An 18346-nucleotide genomic window follows, 5' to 3' on the forward strand; every position below is an offset into this window, starting at 1 on the left:
TTTTCTTCAACACCTCCAGGGATGGTGACTCCACCACCTCCCTGGGCAGCCCATTCCAATGCCAATCACTCTCTCTGCAACAACTTCCTCCTAACATCCAGCCTAGACCTCCCCCAGCACAACTTGAGACTGTGTCCCCTTCCTCTGTTTCTGGTTGCCTGTGGGGAAGAGACTTACCCCCACCTGGCTACTATTTGTGAAGTTCTTCCTTTACAGACAGCATAAAATGCTTTGTGGATCCCTTCTCCCTGTGAAAGACACAGCAGATTGTATTTTCAGGAAGCCCTCTGAATAGAGGCTGACTGTCATCTCATGTCCACACAGTGTACCACATTCACATCAACTACACATGGGAAGAGCCGTGCAATTACTTCAGTTTTAGCATGTCACCAGGAAAGCTTTAATTGTATACTTGAAAGTTAAGAATAATGGTGGGGGTTTACTGCATTTCCCTGTGGATGATCATTTCAGTAGCTTGGTGGCTACTGGAAATGCTCTTCTGTGTTGGAGCACTATGCGTTGCTTGAGTTGATTCCGCCATCACATGTAGGTGTGCTGGGTTTCCGTGCTGTCACTCATGTACTGCAAGCAAAAATACTTCTCTTTACTTGCACTTAGGGTTGAAATGGCTCTTCAGAGGTTCCCAGCACTGGTAGTAGCTTTTATCTAGACGGTTGCAAGTCTGGAGGCCCCATTTGGTGACAGCAAGACTGAGGGAAGTTTCAAACATGAAGGCCTGTTGGGAAGAACAAAGGCAGGTTATAGCAAGAGAGCAAGAGTTTAAATCCAGTCTAAGTGGCACTGCTCTACTACAGACAGGTTGTTTGCATAGTCCAGCACTAGTCTTCAGCCTGATCAGCCCAGGAAGGACAGATCTTCAGAGCTGACATTGCAATGCTAGCATTAACTGGGTCTCAGGAGTGACTTTGGACTCCCTGCATGCCCAAGAAAGCCATCTTGTTCCAATAGCTCAGGTTCAAGGTCTGTTGATGATCATCACTAGATTTTAGGGAGTGGAGAAAGGAGGGCAGTTGGGGGTTTCACCTCTTTGTACATAGGCTAAGACAAAAAATAATCAGCATGAAAATTCCAAGCTTCCTGCTCAGGCAACAATCACAGACTCATAGAATCAACCAGGTTGGAGGAGACCTCCAAGGTCATCCAGTCCAATCTATCACCCAGCCCTGTCCAGTCAACTAGACCATGGCACTAAGTGCCTCAGCCAGGCTTTTCTTCAACACCTCCAGGGATGGCGACTCCACCACCTCCCTGGGCAGCCCATTCCATCCAATGCCAATCACTCTCTCTGGCAAGAACTTCCTGTCCTGTTAGGAGGAAGTTTCTAGGAGGCACACACTGAAATTCAGATGTGACCCTGGAGTTAAGATACTCTGCTAGAGCATCCTAGAAACCTTTTCTCCCAAGAATACTTACCAGCTCACGTGGCCTCCATAACAGGCCATTGATTACAGCACTCCAATCGTGAGAGTCATCTCACCACGTTTCAGTGATGGTGACAATATCATAGTTTTCCTCCAGCACCAAAGCTTCCAGCTCCTCTTGTTTGTTGCCCATACTTAGTGCATTAGTATACATGCGCTTCAGCTGGGCTGCTGCTTTTACCCCTAGCTCTAGCCTACCATCCTCAATTTCCTTTGGTTTATCTCTAGTGCTGTCGTGTTTAACCCCCTCCCCCTTCCACTCTAGTTTAAAGCCCTCTCAACAAGCCCAGCCAGCTCATGTGCCAGGGTCCTTCTCCCTCTCTGCATCAGTTGCATCCCATCTGTTGCTTGCAGACCTGTGGCAATGTAAAGTTCCCCAAGATCAAAGAATCCAAAGTTTTGTTGGAGGCATCAGCCTCTGAGTCACTTGTTAATCAAATACGCTTTCCTATCCCTCTCTGCATTCCAACCTGTGACTAAGGGTAAAGATGAGAAGATTACCTGTGCCCCTGCTCCCTCAACTGCTTTTCCCAATGCTTTGAAGTCCCTTTTGATAGCTTTTAGCCCTCTGTTATCAACCTCATCATTCCCTGCCTGTATAACTAATAAGAGATAGTAATCAGAGGGCTTCACTACAGTAGGCAGCCTCCTGGTAACATCCCTGACCCGGGCCCCAGGGAGGCAGCAGATCTCCCTGTGGAAGGGGTCTGGCCAGCATATGGGGCCCTCTGCTCCCTTCAGAAGGGAACCACCAATAACAATTACCCACCTCTCTTTCTTTTGGGTATGTATTCTGATGTGAGGGGGCAATTGGTTCGTTTCAGTTGCCCTCCCAACCAGTGATGCTTCTGCCTCCTCAAAAACCACCTCACCCTCAACCTCTAGTGCCCTATATCTGTTGTGTAAGGGCAGCTGAGGATGTGAGGGTGGCTGGAAGGGTTTACCCTTGCTACTTCTGGCAGGGACCTGCATCCATTCTCCCTTGTTATTTGGTTCATCTCCCTCTGGTAAGGGGGCCTGCAGAGCATGGTGCTGTAGGTCCAACTCTCTTTTACATTCTCTTTCAGCCTTAAGCTGTTCCACTTGGCCTTTGAGTCCAGCCACTAGGTTAAGCAGACTATTAATCTGCTCACACCTAACGCAGCCAATGCCTCTGTCTCCCTTGACTTCGAGTGTCAGGCTCCAACACTCCTTGCAGCCAGTTGCCTGAACACCTGCATTCCTACAGGTGGGTTCTGTTTGGGTGCCCAATTCATGTGGGCAGATGATCAAAGATGCCTGGCACCACATATCTCCCGGGGAGTTCCTAGTGCTCATCAGTGAGGGAGGTAAATGCTGCAGCAGTTTGGTCCAAGCACTTTTCCAACTTGCCAGCAAGAAGCAAGGCTGTATTTTGAGAGTGGCACAGCTGTGTTCTGCTGGGCTGTATTCAAAGCCTTACTGGCTCCCTTGGCTTCTTACCATGGTTCCTTCTGCAACCCTTTCAGGCTCCAGCTTGGCTTTGCTTGCCTTCTCAAAACAGTCAGCGTCTGGCCCATGAGGAGTCATCATGCTGTGCAAGCTGCCCCCTCCAGGCTGGAAGCCTTCCTCCTTTGCTTCATAGTGGCCTTTGATGAGCCCCATGAATTCACTCATGCAGTTCCCTGTGGGAGACATAGAGAAGAGGTTACAACACAGTGTGACTGGGAGGCATCGCAGAAGGACTGTGAACTCCTTGAAGCCTTTGAGCTAAGCTAGACCAGCAGTGGAGGTGTTCAAGCAGGATATCACATGAGAGGACACTGTGGGTCCTATAGGCAATGCTTTTAAAGCTGTACAGGGTTTATTCCACCATTAATTACCAAGTTTTGGAATTAGAGCTCCCTAATGAAGATACTTTCATGTTGGTAGACCTGTGCTTTACCTACTGCCTTGAGCTGTATAAGTGCTACTGTGTGATGTGACCTGATTTTTACAGGTTTGGATAAGAGGTCTTGAAGTGCTGTTCAGTACAATCACCCCTGTGTTGCAGATGCTTAAGGCAAAAATAGGCATAAAGACCAGAAATCAGGTGAGAGAAACTAGTCTGCTGTCTCAGGTTATAAGCTTGAAATCATTTTGCTCAATATTCTTCTACTGCCTCCATTCCATCTGGGAGCTTCGATGCCTTGTGCTTCTATGTGCTTCTATGTGCATTCTCTACCTTTATTTCAAGAGCCAAAATAAAAATGACAAGAAGCCAAATTCTGTCCTTTCCCAAGAAAGAACATTATAAGCAGGAGCCTGAGAAACCCATGGAGTAATATACCTCAAGCTTAAGTAAGAAAAGGAAACAACGGTGATGTCTACTGCGCTCATAGGCTTGCTGAGATGTGTAAGAACAAGAACACAAACATAGATGACAGAGTCTCTCTCTGGGCTTGGGCTGAACTTCTCTCTCTAACCTAACCTGCCATCTGTGTGACTAATCCATTTGCTTCCTAACCCCCTTGCCTGACCCTCCAAACTACCTTGAGTGAAAGGCAAAGTCTGGGTTAAGGTTAGGGTGGGAGGAAGGTGGAAGGGTGGTTGGGAGCCCCTCTTGGGGACTCTGGTTTCTGGGAGGGCTTTTTAACTTGTCTATTTCTCTATAGATTGTAAATACCTGATTGTGTATTATGCTAAGATGTAAGTATAAAGCTTCTTTCAATTTCCAGATCAACTGAGTCTAGTCTGGGTGATTTTCCAAAGTCGGGGGGGGGGGGGGGGGTGGGGGGTGGGTAACACCCAAACCATCACACCCGAGATGCTCTAAATAGGAACATCTTTGGGTTTGTTTGTTTTCTGGAGAGGACTGACTGGCTTCAAGAGGCTGGCTCTAATTCTGCCAGGGATACCAATTCAGAATGCCTGATCTCTGTGCATCCTCTGGAATAAATGGAGGCATGTTTATTGGTTTGTTTTTTTTCTGTAGTCCTATACTCAAATACAACCCACAAAGAACAGACATACGGTGGTAATATGGTGGACGGAAGGTGTTGTTAGCTACTCCCCATCGTGGAGGAAATATGACAAAGTCAGCCAAGGCCACTCCAGGACGAGTTGTCTTGGCTGTCAAGACAGTGAAGATAGAAGGATCCTGAAAAATAAACAAACAAAAACAAAGCAAAAGCATGAAACTGAGCAGGGCTCAGAGCTGTCGGCTCAGCTCTGCCTTCCAGTAAACCTAAGCTAAGCTGCTTAAAGATGCTGAACGAGTTGCTCAACGTCCAGTTATGTCTTTGTACCATAAAGGAGGTTTTCTTTTCTGTAAGAGTTTGGTTTGGGCCCAGGGAATGCTGTTTCTTAGAGCACAACGCACTACTTAACTGGTGCTGAGTCCCTGGAGCTTGAATGGGTTTGAATAGCACAGTATTCATGTAGCATTGCCATGCTATGAGAGTCTAATTCCTCTCTTTTGTTGATCAACAAAGATAAAGATTGCCTTTGTTAACCTCCCAGACTCAGACTAGGTGCTTGGCTGAAAGCTCAGGGATACAAATGAACAGACAATGCCTTGGAAATTCCTGGACCTCAGCCTGAATGCCCAGGATCTATACCTATTATGTCAGCTACCCCTAAGAGAAAAGGCTTATGTGTATTTGGAGTACAGACAGGTACAGACAGGGAGGGGGTGGAGGCCCTCCCCACAGCCGCTGGACCCCTGCGAATGCACAAAAATACACAGGAAGATTCCCTGGGGAGCTGCACCTGGACACCCATCTAGAAAACTGTATATAAGACGGGAGAAATGCCTTCCAAAAGTGTGCACCTCCACCACACTACCAAGTGTGGACTTCCACCAGACTACCAGAGCAGCACCACCACTAGAAGAACTCTTGATAGACTCCACAGAAGATCATCCCTGGGCCACACACCCGTCTCTCTCTCTCCCCCATCTGCAACTGAGGGTAATATGATCCCAGGTCTTTTCTTTCCCTGCTTCTTCTCTTCTTCTCTGTTCTCTTTATCTCTCTCCTCTCCACGCCCCCCCCCTCCCCCCCCCCTGCCCCTTCTTTCTCTCTTCCTCTGTTTTATCCATCTTTATCCTTAATAAATAGTTTTGTGGTGATCTTTGGTTTCATTTGTACCTTAATTTCACAACATGGAAATCCATCAGAACAGATCTTGCTCCTCTGGACAGAGATATTCTTAATCTCTGTCCTCTGGACCTTGACACATGCCAGCTCCAGAACTTACCGCGTGGTCAAAAGCAACAGCATTAATGACCATGAATTTGTCCAGATGGTACTTGTACGGTGTGTAGTTCCCATGCCAGGCTACCACATTGAAGGGGGAGAATTCCTACCAAAGCAAAGAGACGCTGGGTTACCATGAACAACCTTCCAACTTGGAATTGTTTGTCATGTCTTATTCAGCACCATAGTTTCTCTCTATGGCTGTAGCAGGTGAGCCGTAGGCATTGTGTATATCACTTTCCCACGATGGTTTTAGTGTTTAAGTTACAATAAAAGTATTGAAACTTTACCCAGATGGGGGTACCCATGTGTGAGAGCCTTCCCTGGTCCTGGAGAACTCACTGGGAATAATCTCCAAGGGCAGACAATAGCTGAACGAGGTCAGGTGCAACCCTGGGCTTCTGGTAAAGAAACCATGGCTTTTCACAGCAGCTCCTCTTTCCTACTCTCTCACTATAAATGTATGTAAACAGGAGGCAAAGCCCAGTGTTGAGTTTTGGGGCAAGCAAGTCTTCAACAACACTGGACCTCTAGATGGATAAAGAACTGGCTTCATGGCCACACCCAAAGAGTGGCTGTCAACGGTTTCATGTCCAAGTGGAGACCAGTGACAATGGGAGTCCCTCAGGGATCAGTCTTGGGACCAGTCTTGTTCAACATCTTTGTGGGCGCCATGGACAGTGACACTGAGTGCACCCTCAGAAAGTTTGCTGATTACACCAAACTGTGTGGTGCAGGAGACAGGCTGAAGTTTGGAAGGGATCCATCCAGAGGGACCTGGACAGGCTGGAGAGGTGGACACAAGCCAATCTCATGAGGTTCAACTGATTCTATGATTCTGTGGCTTATTTCCAGGCTGAGGAGCCTCAGCTGGGAAGATGACTGAACCAACCAAGTAACAGCTCAGTCTTGCCCCACTTAAGCCAGCAGAACCTCCTGAGACTATGTGCATGCTACTGAGAACAAGTCTTATGAGGAGTGGCTGAGGAAACTGGGATTGTTTAGTCTGAAGAAAAGGAAACTTGGAGTAGACCTTCTCACTCTCTACAACTCCCTGAAAGGAGGTTGTATCAAGAGGGGTCTTGTTGTGTCTTGTTGTATCAAGAGTTGGTCGTTTCTCCTGTGTAACTAGCAACAGGATGAGAAGAAATGGCCTTGGGTTGCACCACAGGAGGTTTAGATTGAATATTAGGGAAAATGTATTTACTGAAAGAGTGGCAAAGCATTGGAACAGGCTGAGACCAGGGAAGTGATGAAATCACCATCCCTGAAGATGTTTGAAAAACATAGAGACATGGCACTTTGGAGCTATGGTGGTGTTGCGTTACGAGTTGGACTTGATCTTACAGGTCTTTTTCAACATTTATGGTTCTATGATTTCATGAATTGCATATTCCAGGCCATTCACTAGAAGTTGCTGCACTTCAGGGTTACCTGTTCTCCCAGGGCATCCTCACCTGTTGGGCTGCAAACAGCTTGCCCTGGTACTTGCTGATCACTGTGTAACCCCCTGGCACTTGGCGGTCCTCATACCATGCAACAGGCACCAAGAAATCACGTGGGTTGGCCAGGCCATTGGCTCCTGTGGAAGAAAGAGAGATGCCAGCGCTCCCTGGGTGAGCTGCAAACACAGTGAGAGGCTGGCACAATTTCCTGGCTTTGTGGGAGCCCTTCTGAGTTTGAATGACCTTGCTGCTCCTTGTCCCAACTAGAATCGTAGAATCATAGAATGGTCTAGGTTGGAAGGGACCTCAAGGATCATCCAGCTCCAACCCCCCGCCATAGGCAGGGACACCCTCCACTAGAGCAGGTTGCTCAAGGCCTCAAGGCCACCTGTACTTGTTGTGCTTCTACAAGTAAGTAATTGTCATACAGCCTAGTATTTAAGTTTATGCTCACCTGAGGTGATTGAGACAGATCTCCCCTAATTCCTTCCCAACAAGATTACTGTGCCATCCTCAGTTAAAAGCATGTAACAAACTAGAACACAGGAGGTTTTACTTGAAAGTAAGACAAAAATTATTTCCTCCGAGAGTTCCAGACCACTGGAACTGGCTGCTCAGAGAGGTTGTGAAGTCTCCTCCTCTGGAGACTTTCAGAACGCACCTGGGCATGTTCCTGCTCCAGATGAACCTGCTCTAGAAGTGTGGGTTGGAGTAAGTGATCTCCAAAGGTCACTTCCAACCCTTGCAATAAAAAGGTGGAGCAAAATGCTCTCTTTTCCTGGACATCCTGCTGACTGGACACTTAGTCATGCAGAAGTTAAGAGGCATGCAATGAGGAGGCTGAACAGTTTCAGAAAGAGTAATTAGCCTGGAGAAGAGGAGGCTCAGGAGAGACCTCATTGCTGTCTACAACTATTGGAGTGTGTCCAGAGAAGGGCAATGAAGCTGGTGAGGGGCCTGGAACACAGCCCTGTGAAGAGAGGCTGAGGGAGCTGGGGGTGTGCAGCCTGCAAAAGAGGAGGCTCAGGGGTGACCTCATTGTCTACAACTATCTGAAGAGAGGCTGTAGCCAGGTGGGGGTTGGTCTCTTCTGCCAGACAACCAGCAACAGAACAAGGGGACAGAGTCTCAAGTTGTGCCAGGGGAGGTCTAGGCTGGATGTTAGGAGGAAGTTGTTGCCAGAGAGAGTGATTGGCATTGGAATGGGCTGCCCAGGGAGGTGGTGGAGTCGCCGTCCCTGGAGGTGTTCAAGAAAAACTTGGCTGAGGCACTTAGTGCCATGGTCTAGTTGATTGGCCAGGGCTGGGTGCTAGGTTGTGCTGTCTGACCTTGGAGGTCTCTTCCGACCTGCTTGATTCTATAATTCTATGAAATGAAGTCTAGTGACACCTACAGAATCTGGGCCTACGAAGGGGCTGGTTAGCATAAGAAGTACATTTTCGAAGTGTGAAGCACCATTCAGGTGCTTATGTGGTCTTCTTTTCAGTGTTAGTTATGAAGTGTTTTGGCATTTCGTGGATGAAAAAATGAAGTCATTACTATCTGCTGCTAAGGTTTAACAGATGGTACTTTTCTCCAGTTGTCATTTCTTCAAGTGAAAAGTGAAGTTAGAATAAAGAAAGACTGAAATACAAAGGATCTGGGCCTCTGAGGAGAAAGTAGGTAGTTGGAGCTCTTATAATTGCCACCTCCTGTAAAGGTTTACAGGCGAGTGCACTCATTTTCTTTCCTCTGGAAAGCAAACCTTATAATAGATTCCTGCCTTCTGGAGATCAAAAAAATAAACCTCCAAACCTAGCACAACAGTGCCTGAAAAAACACCTAATGGGGAATGTGCTAGTTTGAGCCTAGCTAGGGTGTTTTGCTGAGAAGAATTAGATGATAGGCTGTGAAAAGGAAACAATGGTGATGTCTACTGCACTCATAGGCTTGCTGAGATGTATAAGAACAAGAACACAAACATAGATAAGACAGTTGTTGTTTGCTCTCTCTCTTTGAGGCTGCACTTTAACCTAACCTGCTGTCTGTGTGACTAATCCATCTGCTTCCTAACCCTCCTGGCCGACCCTCCAAACTCACCTTGAATGTAAGGCAAAGTCTGGGATAAGGTAGAGGGTCCCTCCTGGGGACTCTGGTTTCTGGGAGGGCTGTTGTGATTCTGTATTACTTTTTAACTTGTCTATCTCTGTCTATAGCTGTATAGAGTGTAAATACCTGCTTGTATATTGTGCTAAGCTGTAAATATAAAGCTTCATTCTTTAATTTCCAGCTTGTCTGAGTCTAGTCTGGGTGATTTTCACAAGTGTGGGGGAGACAGGTAACACCAAATCCATTACAGGGAAACTCATTACAAACAAGCTGAGACAACAGTGTCAACAATCATGTGGAACATGCACAACTGGGTGAAAGCAGGTGACCTCAGCTGGCTGAAAGGAGACCTCCTAAAAAAAAAATCACTGGAGGCTTGATGTGGAAAGAAATGTGCCCAGCATATCACATAGGAGAGATACTCGAGTGAGGTCCCAGCAAATAGCTGGAAATAGGGCTGGTTCCCCACTGCAGGTACAACCAGCTTTGGTTTCAGTATGGCTATGAGATCATAGAATTATAGTATCATAGAATCAACCAGGCTGGAAGAGACATCCAAAATCATCCAGTCCAACCTAGCAGCCAGCCCTGGACAATCAACTAGACCATGGCACTAAGTGCCTCAGCCAGGCTTTCCTTAAACACCTTCAGGGACGGTGACTCCACCACCTCCCTGGGCAGCCCATTCCAATGCCAGTCACTCTCTCTGGCAAGAACTTCCTCCAAGCATCCAGCCTGGACCTCCCCTGGCACAAAGGCCCCATGAATGCAGATGGGACGTGCCAAGCTTGCTACTGAGCAAACTAGCTGTTAAAGCTAGCTATAAGCAAGCTAGGTTTAATAGAACAAGGAGACAACAGAACAACTTGTGCCAGGGGAGGTCTAGGAGGTGTTCAAGAAAAGCCTGGATGAGGCACTTGGTGACATGGTCTAGTTGATTGGACAAGGCTGGGTGATAAGTTGGACTAGATGATCTGGAGGTCTCTCCCAACCTGGTTAGTACTATGATTCTATGATTCTACTGTTTGGTAATACCTAGCTAAGTTTGTTTCAAGCAAGGCCAGTCTTTCATATCTACCTGAGAGCTATAAAACAGGTCCATTCCAGTGGGGGAAAAAAAGCTGAATCTAATCTAAAATAAAACACAACTCGCCCTAAAACACCAGTCTGATGGTGGAGAAATATTAGCGACTTAGTGGTTATTTTTAGCTTCACTCGCCTTCCCTGAGATAATCTTAGCAACAGTAGCCAAGAGGTGTTTCTCTCATCAACAAAAGTTTGGAGGCAAGTACTTCAGGGACCACAGAATAGCACAGGTTGGAAGGGACCTTTGAAAGTCATTTAGTCCAACCTACCTGCCAAAACAAGTTCACTTAGAGCAGGTTGTACAGGAACGTGCCCAGGTGGGCTTTGAAAGTCTTGTAGAATCAGTCAGGTTGGAAGGGACCACAAGGATCAGCTAGTTCCAACCCCCCCTGCCATGCCCAGAGACACCCTACCCTAGGGCAGGCTGCCCACAGCCTCATCCAGCCTGGCCATAAACACCTCCAGCCATGGGGCCTCAACCACCTCCCTGGGCAACCCATTCCAGCCTCTCACCACTCTCATGCTCAACAATTTCCTCCTCACATCCACTCTGAATCTCCCCACCTCCAGCTTTGCTCCATTCCCCCCAGTCCTGTCACTCTCTGATAACCTGAAAAGTTCCTCCCCAGCTTTTTTGGAGGCCCCCTTCAGATACCGTAAGGCCACAAGAAGGTCACCTCACAGCCTCCTCTTCTGCGGACTGAACAGCCCCAACTCTTTCAGTCTGTCCTCATAGGAGAGCTGCTCCAGCCCTCTCATCATCCTCATGGCCCTTCTCTGGACACACTCAGGCATCTCCACATCCTTCCTGTAACAGGGGCTCAAGAACTGGATGCATTACTCCAGGTGGGGTCTCAGCAGAGCGGAGTAGAAGGGGAAAATCAGAGTAGAGGAGGAGAATCACCTCCCTTGACCTGCTGGCCACACTTCTCCTGATGCAGCCCAGAAGTCTCCTGAGAAGAAGACTAGGCAGCCTCTCTGGGCAGCTTGGTCCAGTGCACTGCCACCCTCACAGGAGAGATTTTCCTTAAGTTCAAATGAAACCTCCCATGTTCTAGTTTGTACCTGCTGGACCTTATCCAGTCATTAGACACCACTGAAAAGAGCCCAGCCCCATCCTCTTGCTTTCCACTCTTTTGATATTGATAAAAGCATTGTTAAGATCCTCCCTAAGTGTTTGTTTTTCCAGGCCAAAGAGTCCCAGGTGTCTCAAATTCTCTTTATGAGAGAGATGCTCCAATCCCCTCATCATCTTAGTGACTCTCCATTGGACTCTCTCCAGTAGTTCCCTGTCCCTCTTGAGCTGGTGAACTCAGAATTGAACACAATACTCCAGGTCTGATCTCACCAGGGCAGAATAGAGGGTGAGAAAAATGTTCCTTGACCTGCTGACCACTCTCTTAATGCACTCCAGAATATTATTTGCCTTCTTGGCCATGGAGGCCTGTGCTAGTTTGAAGCTAGCTAGAATGTTTTGGTGAGAAGGATTAGATCACAGGCTGTGAAAGAAAAACAATGCGGATGTCTACTTCACTTATAGGCTTGCTGGGAGGTATAAGAACAAGAATCCAAACACAGATAAGGGAGTCGCTCTTTGTCCAGGCTGTGGGCTGCATTTCTCTCTAACCTCACCCCCCATCTCTCTGACTAATCCACTTACTTCCTAACCTCCCTGGCCGACCTCCACTCTTCCCTGGGGGCACAAGGCAACGTCTGGGGTAAGGTAGAGGGGTGGGAGATGGTCGAAGGGCAGTTGGGAGCCCCTCCTGGGGACTCAGGTTTCTGGGAGGGCTGTTGTGTTTGTGTGTTACCTTTTGCCCTGTATATTTCTGTATATAACTGCACATACTGTAAATATCTGCTTCTATATTGTACTAAGCTGAAAATATAAAGCTTCATTCAAATTTCCAGAGCCAGTAGAGTCTACTCTGGGTGATTTCCAAAGTGGGGGGAGGGGGGGGCAGGGAACACCCAAACCATCACAAGGCCCATTGTTGGCTCATAGTGAACTTGTCCACCAGCATTCCCAAGTTCTTCTGCACAGAGCTGCTTTCCAGCATGTCAGCCCCTAATCTGTACTGGTACAGGGGGCTACTCCTCCCCAAGGAAGGTGACATAACCTGAGCTGAGCAGCTCCAGAGAGATGTCTAGGAAATCAGAGCAAGGAGGATGGACCTTCAGATGCCATGCACCCAAGCAGTGTCTTTGTCACGGCATCAGGAGCCTTCACCTTCACGATCTGCACAACATTGCACACAACAGGAGGCAGCTGGCAGTGAGGATCTGTGATTTATGAGAGCTAGACCTGTGCACTGTGACAGCAGATCCACCCCTGGCAGCACAACACAAGATGTGAATGTGTTGCTGATCCAAGTCCTCCGCCGCTCGTTTTATTGATGTCTAATTCTCCAAGAGGAACAGCTTCTGACTCTAAAGCACCCTAGACTCTGAAGCTCTCAGGTGCCTCTGTTAACAGAGGTCAGGGGAAGAGAAAAACCACTTAAGTCTAAAATGGGGTTTCAAGAATATCTGTTGCCTCTGAAATCCACCTTTCTTTTTACTGGGTAAATCTCCCACCTCTCCAATTTCTGCTACATCTATAAGCTGTAGGCACGAGTGATGAGGGCCTTTTGAGTTTCTTTTGGTAGGAACAGGTTCAAAGTCAGTAGACAGGGACTCTCAGACCAGAAGCAAAGAGAGAAAGTGGGAGAGAAATTATTCCTTCAGTCTCAGGGGAAAACAGCACCACTGAGGTGGTATATTCTTTTCAGGGTGATGCTTGCTCTGCTGGGAAACAGCAGTACTGGGATGAAAAGCATTTTTATGAAGGAGTATTGGCTTGGAAGGATCATAGAATCAACCAGGTTGGAAGAGACCTCCAAGACCATCCAGTCCAACCTAGCACCCAGCTCTGGCCAATCAACTAGACCATGGCACTAAGTGCCTCAGCCAGGCTTTGATTCAACACCTCCAAGGGATGGCAACTCCACCACCTCCCTGGGCAGCCCATTCCAATGCCAATCACTCTCTCTGGCAACAACTTCCTCCTAACATCCAGCCCCGACCTCTGCCAGCATAACTTGAGACTGTGTCCCCTTGTTCTACTTCTGGGTGCCTGACAGAAGAGACCAACCCCACCTGGCTACAGCCTCCCTTCAGCTAGTTGTAGACAGCAATGAGGTCAGCCCTGAGCATCCTCTTCTGCAGGCTAAACACCTCCAGATCCCTCAGCCTCTCCTCACAGGGCTGTGTTCCAGGCCCCTCTCCAGCTTTGTTGCCCTTCTCTGGACACATTCCAGTATCTCAACCTCTCTCTTGAATTGAGGAGCCCAGAACTGGACACAGCACTCAATTTGTGGCCTGAGTAGTGTTGAGTACAGGGGAAGAATAACCTCCCTTATCCTATTGGCCACACTCTTCCTGATCCAGGCCAGGATGCCATTGGCTCTCTTGGCCACCTGGGCACACTGCTGCCTCATGTTCAGCTGCTATCTACCAGCACCCCCAGGTCTCTCTCTGCCTGGCTGCTATCCAGCCACGTTGTCCCCAGCCTGTAGCACTGCTTGGGGTTTGTTGTGGCCAGAGTGTACTTGGCCTTGTTGAATCTCATCCCATCGGCCTCTGCCCACCCATCCAGCCTGGCAAAAATGTATTACATTTTTGTGTACACATATGTATTACATAGGACGTATTATATAGGAGCTAAAAGGATGAACTGGGGCTTGTAACCCCTGGGTCTTTCAATAACATTGATTGCAGGTCTGAAGGGAGATTGTTACCAATTGGTCCCAGGTCAGGCAGCTCAAAATGTGCCCCATACACCTCCAGGATGTAGCCTCTGGTCTCTCCAAACACCTCCACACTGAAACGCATTCCTAGCTGGAAAATAAAGGAAGATAATGGGATCCTCCCAGGATTTTCCTGACAAACCATGAACAGCTGAATGTAGCAGCTGGCTTGCTCCAGTGTCAGGCTTTGTGCAGCCACAGGAAAAGTGCTGTCAGCCCTTACCTGAATGACACAGATTTCATTGGGCTCCACCATCATCTTCCCAAATTCAGTTGTGATGAGCAGTTTCCCTTGCTGGGGCACTGTGAAAATAAAAAGCAGACAAAGAAGCCTGAGCCTCTGGTGTTGCAGTCACTGACCTGTTGAGCATGGAGGTGTTGCAGACGTAAATATGGATAGCGATGCCGTTGCGTCCTCTGGGCTCACCAGCACCGCACAAGGTGTGCAGGCCCTATGGGCAAACCCACAGCACTGGGTGAGAGTAGCAGGCAGTGGGGCAGGGACCAGCCACCTTTCCTGCTTTCATCCCACTCCCTCTCACAGAACACTAAGGGTTGGAAGGGACCTCCAGACACCACCAGGTCCAAACCCCCCCACCTTGAATTTTGGAAGTGTCTAGAGAAGTAAGCTACTCAACTTCTCTGTTCAGCCTGTCCCAGCACCATCAAAGGCAAGCTGTTTTTGCTTAAGTTCAAGTGAAACCTCCTATGTTCTAATTTCCACCTAGTGCCCCTTGCCCTATCGCTGCCCACTCTCCACTTGCCACCTTCTCTGTCCCCTGAAAGCACCCAGGCTCCAAAGAGGAGCAATGCAACCTTTCTGACCCTGATTCGCAGCAGGACTGTACTCCTTCTCCCATGCAGAATCTCATAGCAGAGCTGCCCACACTAGTCTGGGGTTTCACAGGCCCACAGCTCCCACATCACAGCAGGTACCTGCTTGAGGCTAGGACATCCTTAACCTTGTGCCTTGATGCAAAGTTTGTGCCACGGCCCAAATAAATGGAACCTGATGTATTTTTGGCCATAGCTGCCTATCTCACGATCTTCACATTAACCTTGCATGTACCCATCCTTGTTATGGCTGTGGCAGTGGGAGATGTCTGGGAATAATTAATTTTCCCTGCTTCCTGAGAGTATAAGCAATGCTTCACTAACATCTGCATTATTTTCTGTGCCTGTCCTAGCCCAGGAGAGCTCACATTTTGAATTGAAAAAAGTAGCAGATTGATAAAACCTGCCCCAGCACTTTTATTTCACAGTAGTGAGGGAGGTGAGTGAGAACAATTTAATAGCTCTTTGATGAGGAAAATGTTTCTGTTGCTAACCTGAAGGCATTTTTTTCCCATGGTCAAGACAGATACAAGCAATTATCAGACTTCTGATAAAGCTCAGAATATTTTTCAGCATGTAGCACTTTAGGTGCCAACCTCAAAACTGGCATCATGGCAGACTGGTTGCCCGAGGCTGGCAGCGCATGGTAGATAAGCTGCTGTGCCAAATGCTCTTGGACTGAAGCAACAAAGGCATCTAGCTGTAAGCTGTTCAGAAATCCTGAGTTTTATGTTTCCCAGAAAACTTCCACTGTGGCGTGCCTAACATCAGTCTGAGGAGCACAAAGAAATGATCCCTGAAGGCCACACCAAGGAATCTGGGTCACAGCTCATAAAAACAAAAATTGAGGGTCTGGCACAGAGGATGTGCTCTCTGCTGCACAGGAGTGGGGCAACTCATCCAACAGCCCAGCTGGTACCAGACTACTGAATATCATTGAATCATAGAATCCACCAGGATGGAGGAGACCTCCAAGCTCATCCAGGCCAACCTATCATCCAGCTCTATCCAATCAACTAGACCATGGCACTAAAGACCTCTCAACCAGGTTGGAAGAGACCTCCAAGATCATCCAGTCCAACCTAGTACCCAGCCCTATCCAATCAATTAGACCATGGCACTAAATGCCTCTCAACAAGGTTGGAAGAGACCTCCAAGATCAGCCAGTCCAACCTAGCACCCAGCCCTGTCCAATCAACTAGATCGTGGCACTAAGTGCCTCAGACAGGTTTTTCTTCAACACCTCCAGGGATGGCAACTCCACCACCTCCCTGGGCAGCCCATTCCAATGCCAATCACTTTCTCTGTCAAGAACTTCCTCCTATGGGTGTCATGAGGATGAAGCCAGACTTCTGAGAGGAGACCTTATTGTGCTCTACAACTCCCTGAAAGGAGGTTGTGGTGAGGTGGATGTTGGTGTCTTGTCCCTAGTAACAAATGATAGAATGAGGGGAAACAGCCTCATGTTGCACCAGAGGAGGTTTAGACTAGGTATTAGGAAAACTTTTGTTACTGAAGCATCGGAACAGGCTGCCCAGGGAAGTGGTGGAATCACTATCCCTGGGGGTGCTCAAGAAGAAAAAAAAAAGTAGATGTGGCACTTTGGGACATTGTATAATGGCCATGATGATGTTGGGTTTATGAGTGAACTTTATGATGCTAAAGATCTTTTCCAATTGAAACGATTCTAGGACTTTCATGATTCTCCTCTAAGTTGCGCCTGTAGGACCCAGGGCTCTGGAAGAATAAAGAGGCAGGTGGGTGGCACCTCATGGGGAAAAGGAAAACACAAATCATCAACTCACCAATCAGGAAGTCTCCATCTGAATTATAAAGGCATCTAAAGAAAAAGGAGCAAAGGAGGGTCAATGTGTTGAAAGGCCTGGACTCTTGCACACACCATGACCCCAGAGGGTTAGTTTTGAGGTTGGATATTGATGTAGCAGAGGTCTCCCCTTCAACAGCAGAAATGCTATTTGCAGATCAGTGGATGCAGTATACTGACTGGTGCAGATGAGGCAGGGACGTTAAATGTGCCTGATCTGGAAGCAAAAGGTCCTCCAGCATTTTCAAGGTCCCTGCCTCTGTGGTCATGGCTGCATCAGGTGTGGTAAGCTGAGGAGCAGGGCTGACTTTGCCCATGAGCTGCTGCAGGAGGCAATCTGGGTGCGTGCTAACCTCCAAGGAGCAGCTATGGTTCCTATGACAAGGGCAGCTAGATCCAGCACATCCCCTCTTGCTTAATCCCTAAGTCCAGCTTCCTCAGTCCCTCATTGGCTGGCCATGGGACACAACCTGCTTCACAAACATGTGCCACTGGCAGCACAAACACTTCTGCCTGTGCACACAGGAATGCAGGAATGTGAAGAGTGAGACTGGGAACAGCTAGGCACAGCATTGGCAAACGTGCATGTGCAGACAGGCAGCTTGGAGCAGCCTGAGCCTCTGGTGTTGCAGTCACTGACCTGTTGAGCATGGAGGTGTTGCAGACGTAAATATGGATAGCGATGCCGTTGCGTCCTCTGGGCTCACCAGCACCGCACAAGGTGTGCAGGCCCTATGGGCAAACCCACAGCACTGGGTGAGAGTAGCAGGCAGTGGGGCAGGGACCAGCCACCTTTCCTCCTTTCATCCCACTCCCTCTCACAGAACACTAAGGGTTGGAAGGGACCTCCAGACACCACCAGGTCCAAACCCCCCCACCTTGAATTTTGGAAGTGTCTAGAGAAGTAGGCTACTCAACTTCTCTGTTCAGCCTGTCCCAGCACCATCAAAGGCAAGTTGTTTTTGCTTAAGTTCAAGTGAAACCTCCTATGTTCTACTTTCTACCCAGTGCCCCTTGCCCTATCTCCACTTCCCATACAGCCACCAGGCTTTCCAAGTATGGCCTTTTGCCAAACACGTTGGCATTTTTTCTTTAAACGCTAAGGATTTCTTTACAATTCCTGTAAGCTGGGGGTTTCCCAGCCTAGGCATAGGGGGAAAGTGGGAGTCAGGTTTTTTTTTTTCTTAAGGGTTCCTTGAAAGGCAACACAAAAAACAAAACCCAAGGCCATTGTCAGCTGGTTGAAACCTGGGATCCTCTCCCCTCCCACAAATGCCCAGTGGTGTCAACCCCACTGCTGTTAACCTAGTGCTGAGCAGCCCATGTGCCCTACCAGCTCCCAAAGAGAGATAAAGGCTGCCTAGATATCATGGCCAGCAGACTTACGCTCACAAAGTCCACCTTACTCTGAGGGGCTTTGGGAATATCGAAAGGCTTCCATCGCAGCTAGATTGCAGTAAACAAAAAGAGAGAGAGCAATGCCAGTGGTTGATAACATAAACAGGAACATCTTTAAAGGAAGCAGGCACATCTCCCACCCTAGAATCACAGAATCATAGGATCAGTCAGAGTTGGAAGGGACCACAAGGATCAGCTAGTTCCAAGTCCCCTGCCATGCCCACGGACACCCTACCCTACAGCA

At 48.2% G+C, this 18346-nt stretch overlaps 1 protein-coding gene across 1 annotated transcript in view; it reads right to left on the reverse strand.

Annotated features, from left to right (window-relative positions):
• Positions 1-375: 375 nt before the first annotated feature.
• Positions 376-18346, reverse strand: part of HGD (homogentisate 1,2-dioxygenase) — a 38252-nt gene continuing 20281 nt past the window's right edge. Inside the window, exons 5-14 of the mRNA XM_064143379.1 lie at positions 18091-18150; positions 17345-17436; positions 16685-16719; positions 14269-14348; positions 14037-14136; positions 7096-7220; positions 5640-5744; positions 4413-4539; positions 2904-3085; positions 376-736 (exon numbers count right to left, since the gene is read on the reverse strand). Coding sequence (XP_063999449.1) covers positions 605-736; positions 2904-3085; positions 4413-4539; positions 5640-5744; positions 7096-7220; positions 14037-14136; positions 14269-14348; positions 16685-16719; positions 17345-17436; positions 18091-18150 — 1038 coding nt within the window. The 3' untranslated portion in view covers positions 376-604. The remainder of the gene's footprint in view (positions 737-2903; positions 3086-4412; positions 4540-5639; positions 5745-7095; positions 7221-14036; positions 14137-14268; positions 14349-16684; positions 16720-17344; positions 17437-18090; positions 18151-18346) is intronic.

This window comes from Pogoniulus pusillus, chromosome 5 (genome assembly GCF_015220805.1).
Source record: "Pogoniulus pusillus isolate bPogPus1 chromosome 5, bPogPus1.pri, whole genome shotgun sequence".
Classification (NCBI taxonomy): domain Eukaryota; kingdom Metazoa; phylum Chordata; class Aves; order Piciformes; family Lybiidae; genus Pogoniulus; species Pogoniulus pusillus.